Below are 25,293 nucleotides of genomic sequence, written 5' to 3' on the forward strand. Positions count from 1 at the left end.
CCCGGGGGTTGGTTTCCAAGTTCACCATTCCTTATTTAGCTTAACTCCTAGTTCTCAAAGGAATTGGGTCCTGGCTCTACTCTGCAGCCCGGGCCCTTTCTACACAGCCTGCTCCATTCACAGTCTGCCTAAATCCTGTCGCTTCCCAAATCCTGTCACCAGCTCATCTCTCTGGCTTGGCTGAGATGCCTGCAGTGAGTCAGGGACCCTACCTGCCGGTCTGCCCAGAGAAGTTCAATGACACAGGACAATTAAGCAGCAAGTTAGTGACGGAGCCAGGCTGCAGGCTTCGGCCCCAGATACACAAATGCAAATCTTCTGTTTTGTTTTGCACATCTCACCACATCTTTCTCCACCTCCGGCTCCCCATTCGAGTCAGCCTCCCTGAGTGGACTGAGGCCAGTCTTCTCCCACATCTGCCCCAAGCGGCTTAGCACCTGCTCCTGCCCAAAAGGAGCCGGGAGACTAGAGAGGACCTCCAGAAAGGACAGTGAGTGCCCCACAGTGCTTCTGGAGACTTGGCTGTTGCTGCCATGGTCCAGCTCCAATTCAATGAGCAGGCACCAGGCCTCTGAGACCAGGAGTGAGTTGGGGGGTAGGCATGTGACTCCAAATCAGGCCGAGGAGCCTCAAGGCAAGGAATTTCTTGAAAGCCATTGGAACAGACATCCTGGCTTCTCTGGATATTGCGGGGTGCAGGCATGAGTCCGAACCTGCAGCACTGGACTTATACACCCCACAGCTCAAAGAACAGGAACAAAGCAGAGAAATGGGACGGGAGCCTTGACTGAATCAGGCCTGACCTCTTCCCGCCCCTGCCCCCGCCCCCTGCCCCACTGGACTTCTCAAGCCCCATGGGCCAAATAATGCCATCCTGTGGTTTTCACTTTGGATTTTCCGTTCCTTGCAAACGAAAGAGTCTGGAGCCGCAAAGCCACCAACTGCTTCTTGCACCCTGCCTGCCATTCCATGTGACAGCCTCGGCAGCTCCTCTGTGGTCTGAAGTCTCTGCTGGGCACAGATCCGCAGGCTGTGAGAAGGGTTGAGCCACGGGTCGGGGCAGGAGCCCAGCCTCCTTGTTGGTGTCCTTCTGGCCCAAGTATCCCGGGCAACGTTTGCCTGGGACAGGGGACCTCCTAGATATTGTCCCGTGCCTGCCTGGCTCACTTCCGGGGGCCCAAGGCAGCACGTTACCCGCTTATGCTCCCGGGGAACCTGCTCCCTACATCCCAGAGGTAGCGTTTCCGGGGAGGGTTCAGGGGGCCACATCTTCCCTGATCTCTCCTCTGCCATTTCAAAACGCCAAAGGCCTTGAATCCTTTCACACCGGTGCCTTTGAGAATCTTCCCTGGAGACAGCAGGAGACAGGCCCACCCCAAGGCTGCGGGTCCAGACGAGAGTATAGGTGTCACTCGCATACCCGATGTCTAACTATCTACGCTGCAATCAAACCCACAAGTGCTGATTAAACACGTTCTGCCTGCCTACCCTACGGAGAAATCTCCACCGGGCTCCGAGGCCAGGTTTGAACTTGCTGTGAGTGGGTTCCACAAGGGTGTATGCCCGTGTGTGGCTGCAGGGGAGGGTGGGGCAGGGCCCCTGCTTTTCTTACCCCTGCCTTCCCCACACTGGGAGGGGCCTTGTGCACCTGTGGAAGCCCCAGTCTGCAGTCCCTACAATCAGCTCCTCCCTGTCCCCGCTCCTCAGGCTTAGTGGTGGGCACAGGCCACACCCAGGAGGGCAGGCACAGGAAGAGGCCAGCACAGGCCCTGGACACGGGCTTAGGGCCACTTGGGCAGGGGGCTGTGGTTTACTGGGTATTAGAACGTGGTCTAGAAGGGGGCCAGGCCAGCCTCGGCGGTCACATCGCCTCGGCCCCGTGGGCTCCTTGCGCATGGGGAGGGTACAGAGTGGCATCCTGCGAGGCGTGGGACGCAGGATAGCACCCTTCTTGGCCAGGTTCCAAGGAGGACCTGGATCTCCATCCTGTCCTAAACAAGGTCCTAACACAAGGCGTGCGGACTGGGCGGGGCTGGCAACCCCAGGCTTTGTGACCTTGGCCAAGTCCCACGGCATCCCTGGCCCCAGTTTCCTCTCTCTTCCCTGAGGAGGCTGGGATGCTGCCACCTTCTAGAACCCTCTGCAGATCCCGGGAAGCAGACTGAACCCAGAACCCCCTCACTCTCCCCAGCAGTGCTGCAAGGCTGGCCCCATCCCCGTAAGGAAGAGAGAGCCACGGTGGTAAAGGAACGGCCTTTATTTCTCCACTTCCCATCCCGAAGCCTCATAGTGGTGGCAGCAGCTTGGAGGCAAATCTCCCAGGGCCTGCAGGAGAGGTGGCGGGGCCAGGCTGCCTGACGCGCCCACCTCTGCAGACAGGGCTTGGCCACGAGATGGCCACTCCTGCCTGCTGAATCCCCAGCACTCAGGCTCACTGAATAGCTTCGTGCCACAGCCCAGGGGTGCCTCTTGGCCTGGCAACAAACGGGCAAGTCCCATCCGAAGTGTGGTGCGGTGCGGGGCACACCAAGCCAGCCAAGCCGCGCTCAGGACGCTGGCGGTGGGAGGCAGCTCACACACATGCAGCACAGCCGTCTTCCAGCAGGGGGCGACATCCATCCAGCACACGGCGCGGGCCGCAGACGCAGGTGTGCCACGGGGCGCTTCCCGGGAGTTCGCAGGGAGCAAGGAGGTGGCGCTGGGATAGGAACAGTCTCTGCCTAGAGGGCGGGCTCAGCACCTGCCCAGTGAATCTCCCCAGCAGGAAGTGGACACGAAGGGCATTCGCACACACATCGGAAGTCAAAGTGCAGAGGGAGCCACGAGGTCCAGATGATGCCGGCTGTTTAGAAAGCACAGAGCCATCCCTGTGGGAAACGCTGAGACGAGAGAGGCCACCGCTGGGCCATTCTCACATGGCAAGGGGCCTGGTGAGCCGCCACCCTCTCCTCGGGGTGAGCCTCAGTACTTTTCATGGTTGGGTCTCTTCCTGGAAGCCCCGCCCACCTGAGGCCCGGCTGGGGGATCCTCCGTGGGTGTGCAGCGAGAGCCACACCGAGAGAACGTGTCCTGTCCCAGCCTGTGGCTCCCAGGCCTTGCTCTGGCTGGGAATGCCCACGTGTGCGGGGGTCCGGAGGTTGGGGGGCCTGGACACCGGCCTCCCCAGCACAGATCAGAACAAACTGCAGCCAGCAGCCCCAACAAGTCTAAGAGGGTCTAACAGTGCAAAGCCGATCCACGGCCCGGGGCCGGCGACATTCCCCAAGAGAAGGGGCAGCTGGTGGCCGGCCATCCGGCCGCGTGGGAGCGATGGGAACGGTCCAGCATGGGCGTGCAGGCTTTCCAGAACTTCAGATTAAGACAGGATGCAGTGGTCCTAAATTCTTCCGGTCAGCCTGAGTGGCAAGCACATCTTAGTAGCGAGAATCTGTCCATGTTCGTGTCGCACAAAGGTTGGTGGGAGCTGGCCCGGGACAGCAGCAGGCCAGCTGGAGGAGGGCGGAGCTGCTGCCAGTGGTGAGGGGTGCAGGCCTCACGTGAAGTAGCGGCAGGGCGTGGAGTCGATGTAGCAGTACTGTGTGCACCGCAGGTCCCCGTACGACCTGAAGGAGGCAAGGGTACGGTCAGGGTCAGGGTCAGGGTGGAGGTGGGCGGCAGGCAGAGGAGCTCCCGCTGAGTTCTAAGGGGCCACTCTGGTGACTTCTGGGCAGTCCTCATCACGGCACAACTCCTGCTGCCACAAGGGGCCAGGGGCCAAGCATTCTGTTTTTCTATTCATCTGGGCTGAGGAGTTGAGTCAGTCGCTGGGATTTCTCTCATGGGCGCCAGCCGAGGGAGCTGGTGCAGGAGTGGGCATCTAAGTGGGATGCTCCTCTCCTCACCCGTGAGAAGCACTGGACGGGTGCTAAGGGTCAGTGTCTACGCAGTCCAAGATGGCAGCTACCCGCCAAGTGAGGCCCCTGGGTTCTTGAATTAATTCTAAGTAGGTTTAATGTGATGGGGGCTGCCACATCAGGCAGTGCGGTCCATGCCACTGACATAACCCCCAGACACACATGTGCACACCACGCCAGCGGAATGGGACATGAATGCTGGTGAGACCCCCGCATGCAGGGGGGTACAAGAGGGCAGGGCCTTCCAGAAGGCGCGGGTTACAGAGCCACACGATCCTCTGCAAGGCCCTGCCCACGAGGCACACAGAGCCATGGTAACCACTAGGCACGGAGGGCTCCCAAGGCAACAGCTGAGCAGAGCCTGGTGCCCCTCGAGGCCCCTCGGGGCCCCTCAGGGCAGGGCTGGTGGCCGTGTCTGCCCAGCTCAGCCTCAGGTCCGCAGGCTGCTCCCACTGAGCCTGTGCCGGGTGCTGATGTGGCTGCTGCTGCCCACCCACGGGCTGTTTTCATCACTATCCCTCTGTGTCCTCAGAGTACCAGGGATGGGAGAAGGCTCTGGAACACCTGTGTGCAGGGCGGGCAGCGCTGTGGCACAGGGCGGTAGGCTGCCACCTATGAGTCTGACAGTGTCCCCCAAGAACGTTGGCTCGAGTCCCCATCCCCTCACTACCCATCCAGCTCTCTGCTGTGGCCTGGGAGCGCAGAAGATGGTTCAAGTCCTTGGGCCCCTGCAGCCACGGGGGAGACCAGGATGGAGTTCTTGGCTTCGGCCTGGCCCAGTCCAGGTCACTGTGGCCATTTGGGGAGTGAACCAGCAGAGAGAGAGAGAGAGAGAGAGAGAGAGAGAGAGAGAGAGAGAGAGCACACTGGTGGGGGAGGGGGAGTGGGAGGGGCCGGGAGGAGGGCTTCCGCGGCTGGTGGGGGGGCTGCCTACCCAGGGAGATAGGTTTCACAGGTCAGGTAGCCAAAGTCGGAGCCGTCACAGTCCTCCACGCCCTCATGCCGGTGACCGTCTCCACAGTAGGCCCGGCGACAGCCTGAGGGGACCGGACAAAAGCAAGCCCAGCTGTGAGAGGGGGCAGGGCTGGGGGACAACCCGCCCAAAGGACGCGCTGGGGCATCGCGCCAGCCGGAGGCCTGCCCTCCACGCAGCTTCTGACCCTCGAGGGGTCTCCCCTCGGCCTCACGGCCTCCACTGACCACCTGACAGGAACAGGGAGGCGGGGGCGTAGCCCAGCCCCACCGCTCACTCCCCGGGTCCTGTGACACTGGGACACTGGGTGCCGCCAGAGAGCACCCCAGGTGGAGGGGAGAGGTGGGGAACGGCTTGCCCTTCAGCAGAGCCCTCAGCTGTCACGCAGGGAGGGGCATGGCAGTGCGGTTCGCGTTCTCGTGCGCTTACTCCTGGGGTCTGGGCCAGCGGCAGAGGCCGCCTCAGGCAAGGCCGGTCTCCCAGCGTTGTCCTCCCCAGAAGCGCCATGGGACAGTGCGGAGACGCACCCACAGAGAGCCCACCCGGGGCCACTCGCGCCCCTCGCACTGCCACCGTCCCCCCCCCCCCCCGCCCCGCGTCTCAGGGGCAGAAGGGTCAGTGTGCCTCACACGCCCCAGAAAGGTTCCGTGAGCGCACGCGGAGCGCGCACTCCATCCAACCCCCGCAAAGACCGAGCAGCTGGTCGCGTCGCATCGGGCCCAGGGGACCGCGCAGGGCAGTGAGGCTCCCGGCTGCACCTGGCGCTCCATCCTGCCCGCCTGCCCTGCGGCCCCTGGAGCGGGCCTCCCGCCTAGAGCTCGGCCTGGGGAAAAGGGAGCCCCTATTCAAAGTCTGCCCTCTGCCTTTTGCCTCTCTCTCCTGCACAGGCAGACAGCACCTGGCCCTGAATGTGGGTTTCCAAGAAGTGGGAGTGGGGGAGAGGCAGGATCTGGGACCAGGCCCCTGACTGCCACCCCCCCGCTGAAGTGCTCAGGAGGTGGAAGCCCCTCCCTGACTCTAGAACGTCCTCCCCCGACCCCGAGCTGAAGGCCAGGGCTCGCCCCTCCCCCCACTGGCTGTTGCACCCCCCACCCCCACCGCAGGCTGCACCACACTCACGGATGCAGCTGTCACCCTCATCGGTGTTGCCATCATCACACTCCTCCCCCGGCTGCAGGACCCCGTCCCCACAGGTGCCCTGATGGTCTACGGTGCAATCCACAGGGTAGGAAGGGATGAGCTGGCCAAAGAGAGACAGTGTTAACCAGAGGATGGCGCAGCGGGGCAGCGAGAGGCAGCGCGGCCGCTGGCCCCGGGATACACGCTTTGCTTCCTCCTGGGGGATGGGAAAGGTGTTCCTCCCCTGCGGCCCAGAGCTCTTGGCTGGGGGCATGCTGGGTCCCAGGAAGATGGCAGCCCGGGGTGGGTCTTGGGGCACGTGGGTTAAACCACCTCCTGGGATGCTGACATCCCATATCGGAGTGCTGGGTGTGCAGCCCCGGCTCCGCTGCCTCCCACCCGGCTCCCTGCTAAGGCACCTGGGAAGGGGGCAGAAGAGAGACCCAGATGGAGGTCAAGGCTCTTGGCTTTGGCCCTGGGCCAGCCCTGGCTGTTGCAGCCATCTGGGGAGTGAACCAGCGGAAATAAGGTCTTGATCTCTTTTTCTATGTCTGTCTCTGTCATCCGTATCTGTCTCCCTCTCTGCTGCTCTGCCTTTCAAGTAACTAAATCTAAAAGCAAGATTGGCCGCCTGGTGGGACACAGATACAGACACCACGTGGAAAGCTGAGGCATGGAGCGAGTGCGGCTCCTTGCGGTCCCCCCACCCAAAGGTGTGCCTGTGTCCTGGGTGGGGGTGGCGGGGCACCTGGATGGGGAGCCAGCCAAGGCTGTCCTTGAAGTACAGCGACCTCTGGTCTCTGCGGAAGGCGATGGCGTTCTGGGTGCTCAGCCTCTCCAGCTCCTCCTGGTTGTTGACCACAAAGATCTGCAGGGAAGGCACCGTGAATGTTCGAGAACACACATCTGCACGGGCCAGCGTGCCGGCGTCCACTCCCCACCGCCTCCGGCCAGCGCGCCGGCGTCCACTCCCCACCGCCTCCGGCCAGCGCGCCGGCGTCCACTCCCCACCGCCTCGGGCCAGCGCGCCGGCGTCCACTCCCCACCGCCTCGGGCCAGCGCGCCGGCGTCCACTCCCCACCGCCTCGGGCCAGCGCGCCGGCGTCCACTCCCCACCGCCTCGGGCCAGCGCGCCGGCGTCCACTCCCCACCGCCTCGGGCCAGCGTGCCCACGTCCACTCCCCACTGCCCACCGCCTCGGGCCAGCGCACCGGCGTCTACTCCCCACCGCCTCGCCCGTCCCTGGGCTCCAAGTCTGAAGTTATAGCGCCCAGTGGTACAGCACCTCCCTCGCAGGCATTTTAAATGCTCCCGGGACGTGAACTAAGAGGTGACAGCCTCCAGTAAGTCATTTCACATCCGGAAATGATCCCCAAGAATGGTCCCCCTCGGAGCAAGCCTGATGCTGTTGCCTAGCGAGTGGCAAGCTGCGGAGTGACCCAGGAATACCCAGGATGGGGGCGGGGTTTGTGATGACTTCCTGTCCAGGGTGCGTGTCACTAGGGCGCATGGGGCTGGCGTGAGCCGAGAGCTGGTGATTGGGAAGGCCCAGTGAAGGGTCCGCGAGCTCCATTACACGCTTTATTCTGCTATTACGTTCTGTAATCGAAAGTTGAGAATGGCATTTACAGAGCGGTGATGGCATGGTGGTGGTCCTGCACGGTGGCGGGCCCACTACATGGTAGTGGCATGGTGGGATTTCAGCCGAGACGACTTGCGCACAGCCTGTTTGTACAAATCAAAGTCACTCTCCGCAAAGAGAAGGCAAAGAGCCCGCATGGACCATCATCACGGGGAAACTCTGGCGCATTTTAATCTGATGTCCCGGTAATGCAGGGCGCGCCCAGATGCAGGGGGGCGCGGTACTCTACCAGGCAGCGGCTGGCCGGCGGCCCCAGACGCACACAGGGGACCTACCACAGGAACTCGCGGGGAGCTGGGCCCATACACGGATTCCCCGTAGGAAGGGTTATTCACATTCAGGGGCGGGCCGCAGAGACATCTTCCTGGAGGCCCGGGAAATCCTCTTTCCCCCTTGGGTCCCGTCACAAGTTGTCCTAGGAAGCAACAGACTGCTGTTACCAGAGCCAAAGGCAGAAAACCAAACAGCCCAGCCAGACCGGAGCAGACCTTTCAACAGCAAGTTAGGAGAGGTTCAAAGAGATGATTTGTATCCAAGATGTGGAGGGGAGGGAAGAGATGCAGCTAATAGGAGACAAAGTTTCCCCCTCCTCCCTGCCGTGGAATCCGTCTGGTGCTGCAGCAGCCCTTTTGCAACCATGAAGTAAGGAGTATGAGCCATAAAGTACACATTAAGGAAAGACAAGAGGCTTCTAGAGCCTAGGGCTCTGACGCTGACACAGGCTGGACTGAAGCCAGTTACTGTCCACCTCTGGACTTCCTTGTTGAAGGAAAACCAGGCCTTGTTTGTTTAGACCCATTATCAGTGAGCAGCAGCAGGCAGCATCTTAGACAAACGTACTGCTGAGTGACGAGGTTCCTGTTGCTGATGCCTCTTATATACGAGGTCTCTACGGAGAAACAGCCGAGGGTGCGTTTCTCAGGCTCATTCTGGGAGAAAAGGGAATGTCTGCAAACGCTCAGCCCCCTTAGGGCCCTCTGATCCCGAGAAGAGTGAGGACACGCCCTGGAAAGAGCACACCAGGAAGGGGGCTCTCTCGCAGTGTGGGAGAACCCTCGGACAGCAGCTCCCGCCTGGACTTTAGAAAGCCCCAATGCCTGGGGCCCCGCCCAGCTCAGTGCCCGAGTACCTGACCACAGGACGGCGGCGTCTGCACTGTGCCCCAAGGCTGAGAACGCGTGGCCTGAGGAAACACCGCATTGCACAGGCGAGGTCCCCACCCCACCCCACCCCCGCCACTACTCTTCCTCCCTCCCTGGGTGCCTCTAACTCCCTGCTGATCTGCGCCCAGAAGTCACTCCCTTGGGGAAGCCTTGTTCGAATGCCCACGCTGACCCTCTGTACTGGGAGATGGTCTCGGCCAGGGCATTGCCCCACAGAGCAGGGCGCCACGCCCCACGGGGCAGGGCTGGTGCCTGTTCGCATCCCCTGGGGCTCGACACACAGTTAGGTCTGGGCTGTGTTTGATGGCTGAACAAGTGAGTGTACAGACGAATGCACGCCAGCTAACTGGAGGGAGAAGGTCTTCAAAAAACCTCCAAATCACACTGTGGCTGGTGCTGGGGCCCCCCAAAGGAAGAGGGGAAGGAGAAGCAAAGATGGAGCCAACAAGAAATAAAAATACAGCCCTCCTCGTGGTAAAGCAAGGAGGGGGTGGGCTTCAGGGGGTGTGACACCTGGCCAGCGGCCCTGGGAACACAACCACAGATCCCAGAAAGGCAGGAAATAAAATTACGCCAGTCAGGACCCCGGGGTGGCAGCTACAGCTGGAGAGGGGCCCCCCCAAGGAAGCTCCCGACCCCCCAAGACCCCCTGAGCTGGCTGGCAGGTGTGTCCAGGATCGGAAGGCTGATGGCCCAAGACGAGGCGAGGTCTGCCCACTGCCTGCACCGCGCCAGGGTGGTCTGTCCTAACAAGGGACTGGGACACAACTCTGACTTCCACAGGAGCCCAGAGAGATGGAGACCTCAGCAGCCCCGGGGCATTGTGGGTAACGAAACACCTGGGGAAAATGAAGTGGGAATGCTCCGTAGTCATGGATGTAAGAGGGGCTTTGGAGCAGCCTTCTAGAAAGTTCTGTGCCCGCAGCGGGCTCCTCCCGCACTGTGGCTTATCGGGTCAGGAGCCTGTCCCATTAGCCAGCTAATGAGCAATGAGGCTGTGATTTGAGCTCCTGTTTGGTTTAATTAACACCATGCCGCCCTCAAGTCCAACGGCCAGGAAGACGGATGCCCTCAGGAAGCTGGCAGTCCCCAGGTACCGCACTGATCCACTTACATCCTGTCTGGGGGCAGGAAGGGCTCGGCCCACTGTGTAACCTGGTTAGCACAAATTACATCCGAAAGGCACGCTGCCCTCCTTCCCTCCCTGCCCCGCAACCCCTCTCGCCCTTGGACCCGGGAGTGTGAAGGCTCCCACGCCGCTACCTCCCCCTGCACCTTCTGGCCCGGCTCTGGGCACCAGGACCCGGCAGGATGTGGCAGGTAGCCTGCTGCCACTGCTGCACTTTCGCCGCCACTTCCTCCCAGCTGTCCGAGGGGCATCCATTACCCTGCCCATTTCCTGCCAGGCAGTTCCGAAGGGCACAGCAGCCCAACTTCCCCACCTTGACCTCGACGCCACCCTGCAGGCGGCGTACCTGGCTCTCCGCCTTGGCCCGGGAGCCTCCTGCTTCCACTGGCTGCAGAGACAGCGGGTCAGGAGGGGACGCACACACCCATGTGCAGCGGCTGTTGGGGGGGGGAGTGGGGGGGCTGTGTGCAGGGCGTGGTGAGCTTCAGAAGCCCCTTCTCTCCAAGGCCCCAGGTTCTGACGGCTAAAGAAAGAACGGGACTTGAGCAGGGCAGGTGTGCAGGCTCCAGAGCCCACGGATGGTACCCGATGGATTGGAGTCTGGGTGGGGGGCAGTCGTGAGCACAGTCCTGGGGGCAGGAAGCCACCTGCTCCCCCCGAATGATGGGACTTCCAGGGCAGGCTTTCCCTGGTGGCCTTAGGAGTCACTGGGACCCGTCCCGAGTCCGTGTTACTACCACTGGTCCTGGCCCAGGGCGGGGCTGTCTCTCGTAAGCACCTTCCTCCCCTGCTCTTCCCACTGCCAGATTTTCCCGAGCAGCAGGATCGCTGCTCCCGTTCACCTTTCTCCTTGTCAGCCCCTCACTCTTGGAGTTGTCTTAGAAAGGCAGTGACAGGGCCGGCGCTGTGGCGAAACCGGTAAAGCCACCGTCTTAGTGCTGGCATCCCATACAGGCGCCAGTTCGAGTCCCAGCTGCTCCACTTCCGATCCAGCTCCCTGCTGTGGCCTGGGAAAGCAGCAGAAGATGGTCCAAGTGCTTGGGCCCCTGTACCCACATAGGAAACCCAGAAAAAGCTCCTGGCTTCAGATTGGCAAGCTCCAGCTGTTGCGCCAATTGGAGAATGAACCAGCAGATGGAAGACCTCTCTCTCTCTCTCTCTCTCTCTCCTCTCTCTCTGGGTAACTCTGACTTTCAAGTAAATAAATAAATCTTAAAAAAAAAAAAAAAAAGAGGGAGTGATTCAAAGGCAGGCATGGAGAGGTGACACCAGCCCAAAGAGATGGCCCACGGCTCCACCCATGACACGGACCCCGCTTGCCCAGCCTCAGACCCCGCCCTGTACACCAGTCACCCCCGCAGAGCTGCCCTTTCAGTGGTCACAGGAGGCCAAGCTGGAGACGGGGCTTTGAAGGAAGCGAGGAGTCTGCTGGGGGCTCAAGGGTGACAGCAAGGACATCCCAGCAGAGAGCGGGATGTCCACTGGGGGGTTGTGGGAGGGAGGGAGGGAGCTTACTGGAAGGGGTGGGGAGGCAGGACTCCACTGTTTCTGTGGAAAGATGGGGTTGCCACGCTCCAGAGCTGGCACCGCCAAACAGTGGCCCTGCCCTTCACACGCAAGCACGTGCCCCGGGAGAGAGCCAGAATGCCTTACAAGTGGACAAACACAGCGGGACCTTTAAGGCCTCTGTCTGCTAAGGGCCACCCTCTGCAACCCCCGCGCTCCCAGACTACGCCTTGGTCTTGTGACCCCCTAAGTACTCAAGGGCCACCAGAGCCTAGGCTTCGGCCACGCTCGCAGTCGCCGGAGTTGGCCGCTCATGGTCATGTGTGGCGAAGTCACACACAAGCCAGAACTAAGAAAGACGAGGAGCAGTGGAGGGGTTCCCTCGGCCAAGTCACAGAAACAGGAATGCAACAGTTTTCTTAGCAAGTGGAGGTGGGGACCCCTGGATCCTGGGGAGGGGGAAGGACTTAAAGAACAGTGTGGCGGAGGGGGGCACTGTCAGGGAAGTCACCTCGGGAGCAGGGTGCCTAGCCTCGGAACTGCCCAGGTACCCACGAGGACAGCCAAGGCCAGGCATCCAGGGACCACGTGGGCATGGCCAGCAGGTGCTTCTGAGCCGGGAGGGTTGATCAAGGGCAGGAGGGACCCTCTCTGACTTCTGTCATTATCCGCCAGGACCTGTGCTGCACCCTCCATGGCCAGCTGGAGGCGTGGAGAGAACCAACCCCCACCATCCCCCCACCCTGCAAACACTGGAAGTTGAATTTTCCTGGCACCCTGGCAGGCCAAAGGCTCTGAGTTGGCTTTGATTTGGTGTAAAGGTTCTGACAAGATAGGACATTTCTTAGCATCCCCTGATGGAGTACACCGGGGAGACATACCCTGTGAAAAGTTTAAAGTGACTTCCTTTGCCTTAGAACAAAGTCGTAATAAAAATTGCTTTCTTTTGTATACTCGAGGACAAAGGTCAGCGAGCAGCCTCCTGGGACTCAGCAATGCTGCAGTTACACAGCGGGTGGGCTCTAGGGGCGCAGCGAGGAGAGACAAGGACTCAAAAGGAAGGGCTCAGCTCACAAACGCAGCGAGGCCGAGCAAAGCGGCACCCGAGCTACACCACCTTCGGGGTTAGACTTTCGACTGGTTCTCAGCGATCTCTTGCTACAGTGAATGCAAACAGATGCAGGGCCGGGGAGATGGCATCGTGACTTCTAGGTTTAAGAAAACAGGGGCCGGCGCTGTGGCACAGGGGTTTAACGTCCTGGCCTGAAGCACCAGCATCCTATATGGGCGCCAGTTCAAGACCTGGCAGCTCCACTTCCCATCCAGCTCTCTGCTATGGCCTGGGAAAGCAGTGGAAGATGGCCCAAGTCCTTGGGCCCCTGCACCTGCTTGGGAGACCCGGAAGAAGCTCCTGGCTCCTGGCTTCAGATCGGCACAGCTCCAGCTGTTGTGGTCAATTGGGGAGTGAACCAGTGGATGGAAGATCTTTCTCTCTCTCTCTCTCTCTCTCTCTCTGTGTGTGTGTAACTCTTTCAAATAAAAATAAAACAAATCTTAAAAAAAAGAAAAGCAGCCGGCGCCATGGCTCACTAGGTTAATCCTCCGCCTGTGGCGCCGGCACACCAGGTTCTAGTCCCGGTCGGGGCGCTGGATTCTGTCCCGGTTGCCCCTCTTCCAGGCCAGCTCTCTGCTGTGGCCAGGGAGTGCAGTGGAGGATGGCCCAGGTGCTTGGACCCTGCACCCCATGGGAGACCAGGAGAAGCACCTGGCTCCTGCCATCCGATCAGCGCGGTGCGCCGGCCGCGGCGGTCATTGGAGGGTGAACCAATGGCAAAGGAAGACCTTTCTCTCTGTCTCTCTCTCTCTCACTGTCCACTCTGCCTGTCAAAAATAAATAAATAAATAAATAAATAAATAAATAGAAAAGCAGAGTCATGAAAAGTATGCGTTTCTGGAAAAAGGTGTCAGTTGATGAATTATGTGCCTGTTATTTCTTAAAAAATAACTGAAGTCACATGTAATGTTTTTTTCTCTTTGTTCCCTCTCTCTCTTCTTTAAAACACCAGAATGCCCCACTGTGGAGAGCTTAACACGACGATATTAAAGTGCCTCTGGCGGCTTCCGACTGGAACCTTGTGCCGAGCGGGGCTCTTACCTGCAGAGGGGGTGCCTGGCGGCCCTGGCGGCCCTGCTGGCCCTGGGCGGCCAGGTTGACCAGGAGGCCCAGGCTTGCCGGCCGGGCCCACGAGTCCGCTGTCTCCCTTCTGTCCCTGGCAGAGAGAAAGGCAGAGCCTGTTAGGGCAGCGCGGCCGGGGCAGCCCCTTCCTCACTCGTTCTGGAATCGGGGAGCACCTTACACTCAGGAGCAAGAGCCCACGGCAGCCCGAGGGCCTGACCGCCAGCTCCTAAAACGTTCAGGGCAAGTGGCATCTGACACGGAGCTTGATGCGAGTTTGTAGGCCTTGGTGGGTGGCTCTCTGGTCTAGAAGCACGGCACGTGACAGCTGAAAGGAGCCCATCCCCCCCAGTGCCCTCTCGGGACAGAGAGCCAGCGGAGGCTCAGAGCGGGCCAGGGTTCAGGGTAACCATGCGGCGTCAGCGTGGCGGAGCTGGGCCAGCACTCAGGCCTTCTGCCTGCTTGGCTTGGCTCTTTGCATCGCCCACCCGGGGCCTCCTGTTGCTCTCAGGGTGCAGACCAGTTCTCATCGAGAGCGCCACGCCTCTTATCCCACTTCTCAGAGGTCTCTCTCTCTCTCCTCCCCTCCACCTCCAGCGCTCAACTCCAGTGTCTCTGTAGCAAGCCTTCCCGACCTCCCCACCCGGAGTCTGTGGGCCCCGTCGGGGGCGCTGACCCCTCCCCTGTCCCTCACCGTGCCTGCCCATGCCCTGGCCATGGCATATAGTTACGTCATTTCATCAATGCCTTCCCTGTGGGCTGGGGTCTCTCTTGTTCACGTCCCTCCCCCAGATCCAACAAGGGAAGAGACAGAAGCTGAAAACCCCAAGGGGAGGCAGCTCTGTTGATCTGTAAACAATTGCACCTCCACAGCACATAACTCCATCCACATGGGTTTGTTGCGAGGCTAACCAGGATCTCAGAGATCAGAATGGGGTTTGCCAGGAGGAAGGGCCATGTGGAACAAGCTGATCAGCACAGCGGCTGGCCCGGGGTCCTCTTTTCCACACAGTACAAGAAGTCCTGATGCTTAAACAGAGGCGCACCTGCAGCTCCAACCATTCCTGCCTCCTCCAAGAGCCTCAAGAGGAAAGATTAGCCTCTTTGGCCCCTCTCAAGCCCACCCTTGGGACTGACCCCAGGAACCAAGGTTCATGCAGGTTGTAGGCTCTGGCCCTGAGCAATTTGCTAAGGGTTCTCCTTTGCCTCCGGCTTAAACGCTCAGTGATTGCTGTCTGACCCCTTTGGCCTGGCTCCCCTTCTTACACGTGGGCCTTGGCAGGCTGGCCCACCTGATGAAATGCAATCTTCCCAGAGTCTAGGAAGCAGGCATGCATGGGACTCCTTCCAAACTCAGCTGTGACGTGTGACCTGCTGCCTTGTCCACACAGCCCTGGGGCTTGGAGTTCTTGAACTCTGTGTATGGAAGCTGTGGGGTCAGAGCGTGTTTCCAACTGCATCCTTGGGGTGGGGTGGGGGAGTTCTCCAGTCTCAGCCTTTCCACGCAGTAACCAAGATGGGTCCCAGGGTGGCAAAGGAAGTCACACCATCTTAATATAGCCACAGCTCGGGCACGGTTTTCTAACAGCCATGCCAGCTGGCTCTGAGCACAGGAAATGCTCCCTGACTCCGACACCAGCAGTAGTGGAATATTCCAGTAGGGTCACCTGCTCAGGATCAGCCCAGCCGCCATCAGAAGGCACTCCAGGAAAAACTTCTTTATCCCTCCCTTGCCCGTAGAGTGATCTCTCTCAAGGAAGGTGTTCCATCTCCTTAACTGACTTTTTTTTAAGGTTTATTTACTTAGTTTTATGTGTTTGAAAGGCAGGGTGACAGAGAAGAGAAGATTGGGACTTTCCATCTGCTAGTTCACTCCCCAAACGTCTGCAACGGCCAGGCCTGGGCCAAGCCAAAGCCAAGAGCCAGGACCTCCACCTGGGGTGCTCAGGTAGGCGGCAGGTGCCAAGTTCTTGGGCCATCACTGCTGCCTCCTAAGGTGCACATTAGCAGGAGGTTGGCTCAGAAGTGGAGGCGGGACTCGCATATGGGATGTGGGTGTGCCAAGCAGCGGCGTGTGCCAACTGACGGTTTCCCCGATAAAGTCAATAGCTACTTCCCCAGGCTGCCCAAAGGCAAGCCCTGACGTGTGAGTTGATGATCCAAAGATGGGGCCTCAGGAGACACCGGCCTCAGCTCTCTGAGTCCTCAGCCCAGGCTGGCTTAGCTGAGGAGGGGGTTTTGGAGGAGGACGCCATTGACCTGGCCCTCAGTTTCCCCAGGGATTATCTGAGGTGATCGGACTAGGTGATCTTTAAAATCCTGGCTCAGAAATTCTAATCCGAAACCCCTTCTGCATTTCTGACTCCTGGCTTCAGGTTGATCTACAGTAACCTCAGAAACTTGCAGCACACTGGCCCAACACACCTGGTTCATCCTTATGCAAGACTCACACGGGAGGAAGCTGTTTTATATGAACAGAAAACACTGTGCAAGGCCTCCAAGGCCAACAACCCAATACTTGCAAAACCCCAAGGATCTGGAGCTCCCCAGGTCCTTCCAACATCTCGTCTGCTTTCCATGTCAGAGCGCCTCGGTTCGACCCCTGGGAGGTGGCAGGGGACTGGTTAGGTACCTGGTCCCTGCCACCCACGTGGGTGACTAGGATAGTTTCAGGTTCCTGGCTTTGACCTGGCCAGCCCTGGCTGTTGCAATCATTTGCAAACTCCCAGCAGATAGGATCCCCATCTGTATGTCTGTTTCTCTCTCTCTCCCTTGCAAATAATTTTTAACTAAAAAGCAAAGAAATAGCCTTACTGACTTTGGCTCTCACCAGGGAAAGATAAATACTGTCTAAGAAAGGAGCTAACGGACAGAACCCCGAGCCTAAAATATTCTGTATGGAAACTATCAGTGGTGACAAAATGATCCAAAGATTACTACCTTTTTTTTTTTTTTTCTGAGTCTAGTATTTAGGCAATTGTTGTCTGTGGTGTCATCGTGAAGCAATGACTGTGCCACCCACTGGAACATTCTGAAAACTGACTGGAACAATGTGCCTTCGGTCACTGCACAGCTACACCAGCCAGACTGGAGCCTGCCTCACTTCGCCATTTAGTTGGAAAAGACCAGAGTTAGATCCTGAGAGCTTTCGTGGTTCTGAACCCTGACTGCACGTTAGAGTCGCGGAGCAGCTTCTGGAAGCAACAAGTCCTTGCTGCAGGCCGGTGATAGCCCAGCCTGTGACAGTGAGACCAGGCCCTGGGGACGAACCGCCAGCGGCAAACTTGGAGCAGGGGCCACTGGGCCCAGAGCAGGGAGTCTGCACTTAGTCAGTGCCCGGGGATTCTGGGGCAAGCTCAGGTTTGAGAACAGCAGATTTAGAACACGGGAATTACTGAAAGATGGAAAAAGCTTTGCAGCCAGAGACCCTCCCCTCCCGGCAGCACAACTAATCTGGGTGGGCCTCTCTTGTCCAGGTAATGCACTGCCTACCCATTTAGTAAAATATGATGTCAATATTTAAAAATGTTCACAGGCCGGCGCTGCGGCTCACTAGGCTAATCCTCCACCTTGCGGCGCCGGCACACCAGGTTCTAGTCCCAGTCGGGGCGCCGTATTCTGTCCCGGTTACCCCTCTTCCAGGCCAGCTCTCTGCTGTGGCCAGGGAGTGCAGTGGAGGATGGCCCAAGTACTTTGGCCCTGCACCCCATGGGAGACCAGGAGAAGTACCTGGCTCCTGCCTTCGGATTAGCGCGGTGCACCGGCCACAGCGGCCATTGGAGGGTGAACCAATGGCAAAGGAAGACCTTTCTCTCTGTCTCTCTCTCTCACTGTCCACTCTGCCTGTCAAAATAAATAAATAAATAAATAAAATACATAAAAATGTTCACAGGCCTGGCGCTGTGGCATAGCAGATAAAGCCGCTACCTGCAGTGCCAGCATCCCATATGGGTACCAGTTCGAGTCCTGGCTGCTCCACTTCCGATCCAGCTCTCTGCTATGGCCTGGGAAAGTGGTGGAGGATGGCCCAAGTCCTTGGGCCCCTGCACCCGTATGGGAGACCCAGAGGACGATCCTGGCTTCATTCAGCACAGCTCTGGCTGTTGTGGCCATCTGGGGAATGAACCAGTGGATGGAAGACCTCTCTCTCTGCCTCTCTGTAACTCTGCCTTTCAAATAAGTAAATAATCTTTTTTTAAAAAAGTTCACAATGCTTAATTAATATCTACAATAGCAAGCAAAAGCGTGCACATTGTGGTTTTTAAGTTAAAAATGTAAGATGCAAGAACAAGATGTTGCTGGATACAGAACCAACAGGGATGATGCTGGGTGTCAGGTTTTTTTTTTTTTTTTTTAACAAAAGAAAAATAAGTCTGACTCTATTGCAGTAAAATTCTAATTTTCTATATGACTATACAGATTTGTCAGTTACAGGAGCATTTGCATTGAAATGAGTTAGACTCATACAGAATAAATGTTATCTCCTAGGAACTGTCACTTTGGAAAACAGTTTTAATTCTTTTAGGCAATGAAGGTGAGACTTAGTGCAACAATTTTGATAACTGAAAATCCAGTAACCTAGAAAGGATTAGATCATGGCCTAGAAATGCATGCTTCCTCCTATACTATTTATTTTATTTTATATTTTTACTTGCATGCATTTCATAAATACAACATTAGGAACATAGCATTTCTTCCCACCATACCTGCCCTCCCACTCTGCTACCCCTCTTCTTCTTCCCTCTCCTGTCCCTGTCTTGTTCTGTTTACCAAGATCTATCTTCATTTAACTTTTTATCAGATTATTAGCTCTATTCTAGATAAAGAGTTTAGCACTTTGTTTGAGAGAGAGAAAAAGAAAAAGAAGAAAAGAGAAAAACAATGAAGAGGAAAAGAAACCTGTTCTTCAACAGTCCAGACAAGGGCTGTTCAAAGTTGTTGCATCTCAAAAGTAATTTCGCTTTTTTTCTTTTCTTCCTACCTTTCCCACTCTTTCCTTTTAGAAAATTAATTATCTTTAAAGAAGAACCTAAGGATGATACCTCTTTTGCGAGCTCTTAGACATCACTATAACTTAAGAGACATAAGAATATCCTCCACTTAATACACTAAAAGGAAATGATTGGGTGGCAGGTCGTTGGTGATCTCCTCTCCCTGTTTTTCTGAATTTCCCAAGTTTCTTGTGATAATTGGATATTACATTTGTAATGGGAAGAGAGGCAAAAAGCCAACAAACTGGATGGAATCTAAATGTTCTCATCACAAAGATATGATAAGTATTGGAGGTGATACCTACATTAATTAGCCTGGTTTTATCATTCCACCATGTATACATGTATCAAAACACCACATGTACCCCATACCTATATAAAATTATAACTTGTCTGCTAAAAATAAAATAAAACATTAAAAAATATTTTATATGCAGAATATTTCTCTTCCAACACTAAAAAGCAAGTACAAATTATACCACCTGCTTTCTGAAGCCCCATTCCCTCACATGGCTCAACAGGACCCTGGAAACCCTCCATAAGCTAATAAAAAGGGCCACATAGAAACTGCAGGCTGAGTTGGGGAAAATCCACCCAAGAGTTGAGACCCAGAGTCCCCTTGGCAGCATGGAAATAGTGGGGCTGTTCAGCAGGGACAGGCAGGCTGTCTGGGTTCAGTGACTGCCTCGGGCTTCCAGCCCCCGTCTGCTTTGGCTAAGACAGACTTAGCTTCTGGTCTTGGGCACAGCTTGGGCCTCCTACTCCATCCACCTCAGTCTGTAGACAGCCCCGGAGAAGCCGAGTGGTTCAGCTCAGAGAACCCCGGAGCCTGGGGTGACAGAACATCTTGGGTTGACCCCCACCTGCCCACTCTCCGTGTATCCCCAGGCCAGGAGGTTGACCCCAGGGGCGCGATAAGCCCCAGCATCCTTACCTGCTTGCCTCGTTTTCCTGGTCTTCCCGTGGGTCCTCGGTGTCCCGCTATCCCAGGCTCACCCTTTGGACCCATTTCACCCTGGAAAGAAGAAAGAGAACCAAGGGGAGGATTGGGACATATGCTGTGGGTGCAGGTGCGGGTCTACACAATCAGTATCCACCAGGGCACTCTTCCCAATGTCTCCAAATCTCTTCCTGGTGGCTGTTTGGGTGAGAAACGAGATTGTATCAAAGGCAGACACATCTTTCAAGGCAGAGGAAGAAGGAAAAAGGCTAACCCTGGGTGAATTATCTGACATGGAAGAGAGACAGCCACAGGGCAGAGCAAGGTTGGGGGCCAGATGGGAAAGACAACTCATCACGCGGTGCGTTCAAGTGGGAAGCTTGTGCGCTTGTGCGCTTTGGTCACACGGGTGCCTGTGATGTCACAAGCTGTCCAGAAAAGGGCTTTGTCTTTTAGTTGAGATTTTTATCCTGTGCTTTGTTATGTGTTGGTTTAGACACAAGTTCAAATCCAAGTGTCTCCCACGAGGATCACACCTTGCCAATCTGCAGGGGACACAGATTTGAGTCCTGGCTCATGTCCATTTGATATGTAAGGCATTTTTTTTCTTAATGAGGAGAGATGTCTGAAACATATGTTGAAATGTTCCCTATGATTATCATAAATGGTGTAGAAAACAATGCAAACAGTATTTTTAGCAGAAAAGCCTTATGTTGAACCACCAGAACCAAACGCACCAAGTGCAGAATTTCATTGTTCAAGGACAATCTTTGCAAAAGCCTATTTTTCCATCTTAGTTCCTCTCCCCCGTCATGTTCTTCTAGGATTTCAGTCCCAGCTACTGTTTGTTTGGGCCATGAACCCACAAAACACACCATTCCTATCCACAGCAACCCCTCTACAGCCCAAATGCACACCCAGAAGCTAAGTGTAGCGGCAGCAACCATGAGTTTCTGTTGGTCAGCAGCCAAAGGAGAGTACACAGCCAGGTACCTTTCTATGTGCAGGGCACAGGTGGTGCGGCAGTGGAAGTCCCAGAGAACGCCAGTACCGTCCCCAGTAAGAACCACGCAGAAAGCTCTGGAACAATCTGTCAGCTCAGCCAACGTAACGGGTATGACCTGACCCAAGCCACCGATGTCTTGCCTCACCAAGAATCATCTTAACTACTATTTCTTTCCAACCCAGTGTCCTTGAGCACTGGAGGCAGCGAGGGTGTGGGAGAGGGATGGGTCTGGGTGGCCACGAGAGGTGCCCACCCCACCACTTCACCTTGGCTGCTGAGGGGCCAGGGCTGTCTTGTTTGCCCGAGAGGAATCAACAGTTCAGCTTTTGAAAGAGACAGGAGGGAGCGCAGCCCTTCTCTTCACCAACTGGAGGCAGCCAGTAAGTTCTTGATGTGACTGCTCTCCGGAGACCTAATTACGGTTATCTATCAGCTCTGTCTAAAGGCAGCCTGCCACGACAGGGGGAGAAGTCTTTGGGGGCCAAGTCTAGGCGGCACACAGAGGCCAGAGCACAGGTCTGACTTAAGTTGACAGAAATGCATTGTTCTTTGATGCTCAACATTGCACTGAGTGAAAACCTCGCCGAAAGGTTCTTAATCGAATTATTCTTTCCCCTTTAATGTTTCCTTTGATTTGTTTATAGGATGATTTGAGTTTTAAAAACCCAATACCCATTAAGGTTATCAGGAACAGAGTTTCTGATACCTTAAGGCAGTAAGAAATCATAATAAATTGATGCATGGTGATTGGCAGTATTTAATCACACTCTATCAACTGGATAAGGGCAGATAAAAATTGTTTGCCTCAGTTAGGAAAGTAAAACTTGAAAGCATTGGGGATGGTGGTGTGGCATAGTGGGTAAAGCTGTCGCCTGCAGTGCCAGCATCCCATATGGGCGCTGGTTCCAGACCCGGCTGCTCCACTTTGGGTCTAGCTCTCTGCTATGGCCTAGGAAAGCAGTGGAAGATGGCCCAAGTCCTTGGGCCCCTGCACCCACATGGGAGACCAGAAAAAGCTCTTGGCTTCAGATCCGAACAGCTCCGGCCGTTGCAGTCAATTGGGGAGTAAACCAGCGGATGGAAGACCTCTCTCTCTCTCTCTCTCTCTGTGCCTCTTCTCTCTCTGTGTAGCTCTGACTTTCAAATAAATAAATAATAAAAGAAAAAAAAAGAAAAAAGAAAGCATGCCATTTTTCAAATTTTGAAGAGCATTAGGGTCTGAGATCCAGATTACAAGAATAATTTGCGCTGGCAATTCCTTACGGGAGAAGAACTCACACTACGGTGCTGGCTTAGGAGCTGTTCTGATTGGTCGTTTATGCCTTTCTGACTCTTGATCCTGACAGCTCAGCTCACCCCATTCCCACCCTTTTGTCCCCAGGAAATGTTTCCAAAAATCTGTCAGTCACTTGCTACCTTCACAATTTTTGTCATATCTGCATATCACTCTATTAACAAATATTTGTTAAGTTACCTGAAACTGGCTCCTTAATTTTTTTTTTTAATTTGGAAGGGAGAAAGAGAGAGATTGTCCACTCTCTGGTTCACTCCCAAATGCCTGCAACAGGCAGGGCTGGGCCAGGCTGAACTCAGGAGCCTGGAATTCTATCCTGGTCTCCCACAAGGCGGGAAGGGGCCCAAGGTCGTGAGCCATCACCTGCGGCCTCCCAGGGTGCACACTAGTAGGAAGCTGGATGAAAGGCAGAGCCAGGACTCCAGCTGAGGATGTGGGATGCAGGTGTCCCGAACAGCAGCTTAACCCCTCTGCCAACGACGGCCTCACACTCCTTTCCTTATGAAGCCTTGGCCTAAGCAAGAGAGCCGTGAAGTAGATTACTGCTTACATTAGAAGTTTGACTATAAGAGTGTTTGCTGTCATCCAGCTCAAATAATTCTGTGACCCATCCCTGAAGAAGGACTGGGTTAAGAGTCCAGGCTGGTGTGGGCATTTGGAACAGCAGCAAAGTCACTGCTTAGCGGTGCCCACATCCCGTATTCATACCCGGTTCGAGTCCCGACTCCTCTACCTGCTGACACACAACCTGGGAGGCAGCAGTGCTGACTCCAGTACGTGTGTCCCTACCACCCATGGGGGAGACCTGGATGAAGTCCCAGCTCCTGGCTGTAGCCTGGCCCAGTCCTGGTTGCCGTGTGCCATGTGGGGAAAGAACCAGCAGATAGAAGATCTCTCTGCGTCTTTCTTTCTCTCTCTCTCTCTCTCTCTCTCTCTCTCTCTCTTTTGACAGGCAGAGTTAGACAGTGAGAGAGAGAGAGAGAGAGAAAGGTCTACCTTTTTCCATTGGTTCACCCCACAAGTGGCCGCTACGGCCAGGAATGCTGCGCCGAACCAAAGCCAGGACCCAGGTGCTTCCCCTGGTCTCCCATGCGGGTGCAGGGCCAAGCACTTGGGCCATCTTCCACTGCCTTCCTGGGCCACAGCAGAGAGCTGGACTGGAAGAGGAGCAACCGGGATAGAATCCAGTGCCCCGACCAGGACTAGAACCCTGGGGTGCCGGCGCCGCAGGTGGAGGATTAGCCTAGTGAGCCGCAGCGCCGGCCTGCGTTCTTCTCTTTAACTGTCCACTTTTCAAACAAAATGAAAATGAATCTAAGAAGAGCGAGCTTAGGCAACAGTGACTGCACAGAAAAAAAAGGCCTGTGGGCTGAGTGTGGCCCTGACCACTGTCGCTCAGCTCTGAGTCTCTCGCCTCGAGCTGCCTGCCTCTGAACACTACTGTAGCCTCTATGAGCCGGGAAAGGCAAAGAAGGGCCTCTCACCACCCAGACAGGGTGTCCGTTCCCTCCCTTGGAACTACAGGAGGGCTCGGATGCTTCTGCCGGTATGGAGGGCTACATGCTCCCGCCTCCAACCAGAACTTTCCACAGCCAAACCCACCTGCCCTGCCTCAGGAACCAAGAAGCCAACCCCAGGGGTCCTGACTTTTTATACCCAGCTCTACTTTCACTACTTCTAGGCGCTTACCTTCTGCCCCAACATTCCCGGGAATCCTGGGGAGCCCTGTGAAGAGGGAAAACAAACACCGTGACAGGCTCTGAAACACCAGTTGCAAGGGCTGCGGACGGGCCTGGGGGCCATCTTCAAGATGGAGGTGGAGGAGAGGTGGTAGTGGGCGGGGCCGCTGCCTCCCTGTGGTTTGTCTTTTCAATGGAAGGGCCGTACCTTTTCTCCTTTGGGGCCCAGGTCACCCCTTTCGCCTCTGGATCCCTAGAAGGAAACACAAGAGAGGTCAATGAGTCAATTGCATGGGGCGGGCGGGGTGGGTGGGGAACAGAGCATTTCAAGTGGAAAAGCTTCCTAAACCAACGCTTTGTTTGACAGCCAGAGAGAGGCTCAGAGACGTCGGTAACTTGCCCAGGAAAGGGATGCTTTGTGATCTGCCTTTGCTTTGGGACCCAAATACCTCTTGCACTAAGCAGAGACAAATCAGAAATCTGGGGCCCAGCTTGTCCCAGGTTCTTGCTGGCTTCGGTTGTGTGTGCATGAGAAATGAGATGTTTGGAAGCTTGGTCTAAAGACATGTGTTTGCCATCTTTCTCCAGCCCCCCCCCCCCCCCCCCCCGCCTTTAGAACTGTGTTCATCTTCTACCTACGCCAGCTCCATCTGCTCATCCCACGTCAGGGCCTGCACTGCCACTGGGAACTCCTCTCCCCCCGCCCCCTGCCCTGTTTCAGGAGGCCCCCACTTCTCTCTCAGCCCACTGACAAATGACAGGGGCATAGCCAGGACGACCCCAGATGTTGCTGACTGAAGAGAGACCTGGGCCCAACCTCTGCTCAACACTGACCCCAGAGTCCACAGCCCAGGCCAGGCTGGGAAACACAACCAGACACAAGCACCAACCTTTTCCCCTCTGGATCCAGGGTAGCCCTAAAAGAAAGGAGAAGGTGCAATTACAACGCGCCCTGAAGGCCTCTGGCTTCGGTGCAGGAGTGGAAGGACTCCCTGGAGGTGGTGACAAAGTGTGTCTCCACAGGTCTTAGTGGAGTTGCATCAGCAGCCACAAAGATGCCCCAGAGGGCTGGTCTACACTAGACCCAAACACAGCACTGCTTGTCTCCTCCCCAAGAAGACCTGGACAAAGGTTTCCATCTGCTCCGTTGTCCAGAGACTCAACCTTCGCTGCCCAGGAGAGCAGCAAGAGCCGCGTCCCTGGACATGACGTCCCCCAAAGGCCGGGAAAGGCAAGCATCCTGGCACCGAGCTCTCCTGTGTCTGGGAGGTTCCCCAGCCCCGGAGGGCAGCCCCTGCTCCAGAGCCTCAGTGAGACCGGGACCTGCCCATCTGTACCGCACACTGACCTTGGAGCCCATTGGTCCTCTTGACCCTGGCAAACCCATCATCCCCAGGTCACCTTTTTCACCCTGTGAGGATCAGAGGAAGGACAAAAATGACCCAAGTGACAACATCTCTTAGAGAAACCAAAGCAGGAGAGCTTGAGCAAGATTGGAATGGAACTGGGGACGTCAGAGCTGGTGTGTGGATCTGAGGTCCCCAAGTGCCCCCCTCCTGAGGGTCCCCCAGGCTCCACCCTCCACAATGCATTCTGATATTTGAGATTAAATATAAAGGGACAATCCCCAAAGTGCAGCAGATTGTCAAACTGAATACTTAGCTGGACATGGTGACACTTAATCTTTTCTGAGAAAACACGGGAGGGTACTGGTTCCTCAGAAGACAAGGTAGCAACACAAAAAACTACAACTGCTTTACTGTTTGCACAGGGTGGTCTTGC

General features: G+C 56.3%; 1 protein-coding gene across 4 annotated transcripts in view; it reads right to left on the bottom strand.

The window, feature by feature from the left end:
• Positions 1 to 2,239: 2,239 nt before the first annotated feature.
• Positions 2,240 to 25,293, bottom strand: part of COLQ (collagen like tail subunit of asymmetric acetylcholinesterase) — a 63,840-nt gene continuing 40,786 nt past the window's right edge. For all 4 annotated transcript variants that reach the window (XM_008266031.5, XM_008266032.5, XM_089332270.1 and 1 more), the window contains exons 7-17: positions 24,860 to 24,922; positions 24,402 to 24,428; positions 23,720 to 23,764; positions 23,522 to 23,557; positions 19,527 to 19,607; positions 13,581 to 13,695; positions 7,903 to 8,042; positions 6,734 to 6,853; positions 5,986 to 6,106; positions 4,828 to 4,930; positions 2,240 to 3,602 (exon numbers count right to left, since the gene is read on the bottom strand). In XM_008266031.5, the coding sequence (XP_008264253.3) occupies positions 3,533 to 3,602; positions 4,828 to 4,930; positions 5,986 to 6,106; positions 6,734 to 6,853; positions 7,903 to 8,042; positions 13,581 to 13,695; positions 19,527 to 19,607; positions 23,522 to 23,557; positions 23,720 to 23,764; positions 24,402 to 24,428; positions 24,860 to 24,922 (921 nt within the window). In that variant the 3' untranslated portion in view covers positions 2,240 to 3,532. The remainder of the gene's footprint in view (positions 3,603 to 4,827; positions 4,931 to 5,985; positions 6,107 to 6,733; positions 6,854 to 7,902; positions 8,043 to 13,580; positions 13,696 to 19,526; positions 19,608 to 23,521; positions 23,558 to 23,719; positions 23,765 to 24,401; positions 24,429 to 24,859; positions 24,923 to 25,293) is intronic.

This window comes from Oryctolagus cuniculus, chromosome 4 (assembly GCF_051225735.1).
Source record: "Oryctolagus cuniculus isolate XC-2025 breed Fujian yellow rabbit chromosome 4, ASM5122573v1, whole genome shotgun sequence".
In the NCBI taxonomy this organism is placed as follows: Eukaryota; Metazoa; Chordata; class Mammalia; order Lagomorpha; family Leporidae; genus Oryctolagus; species Oryctolagus cuniculus.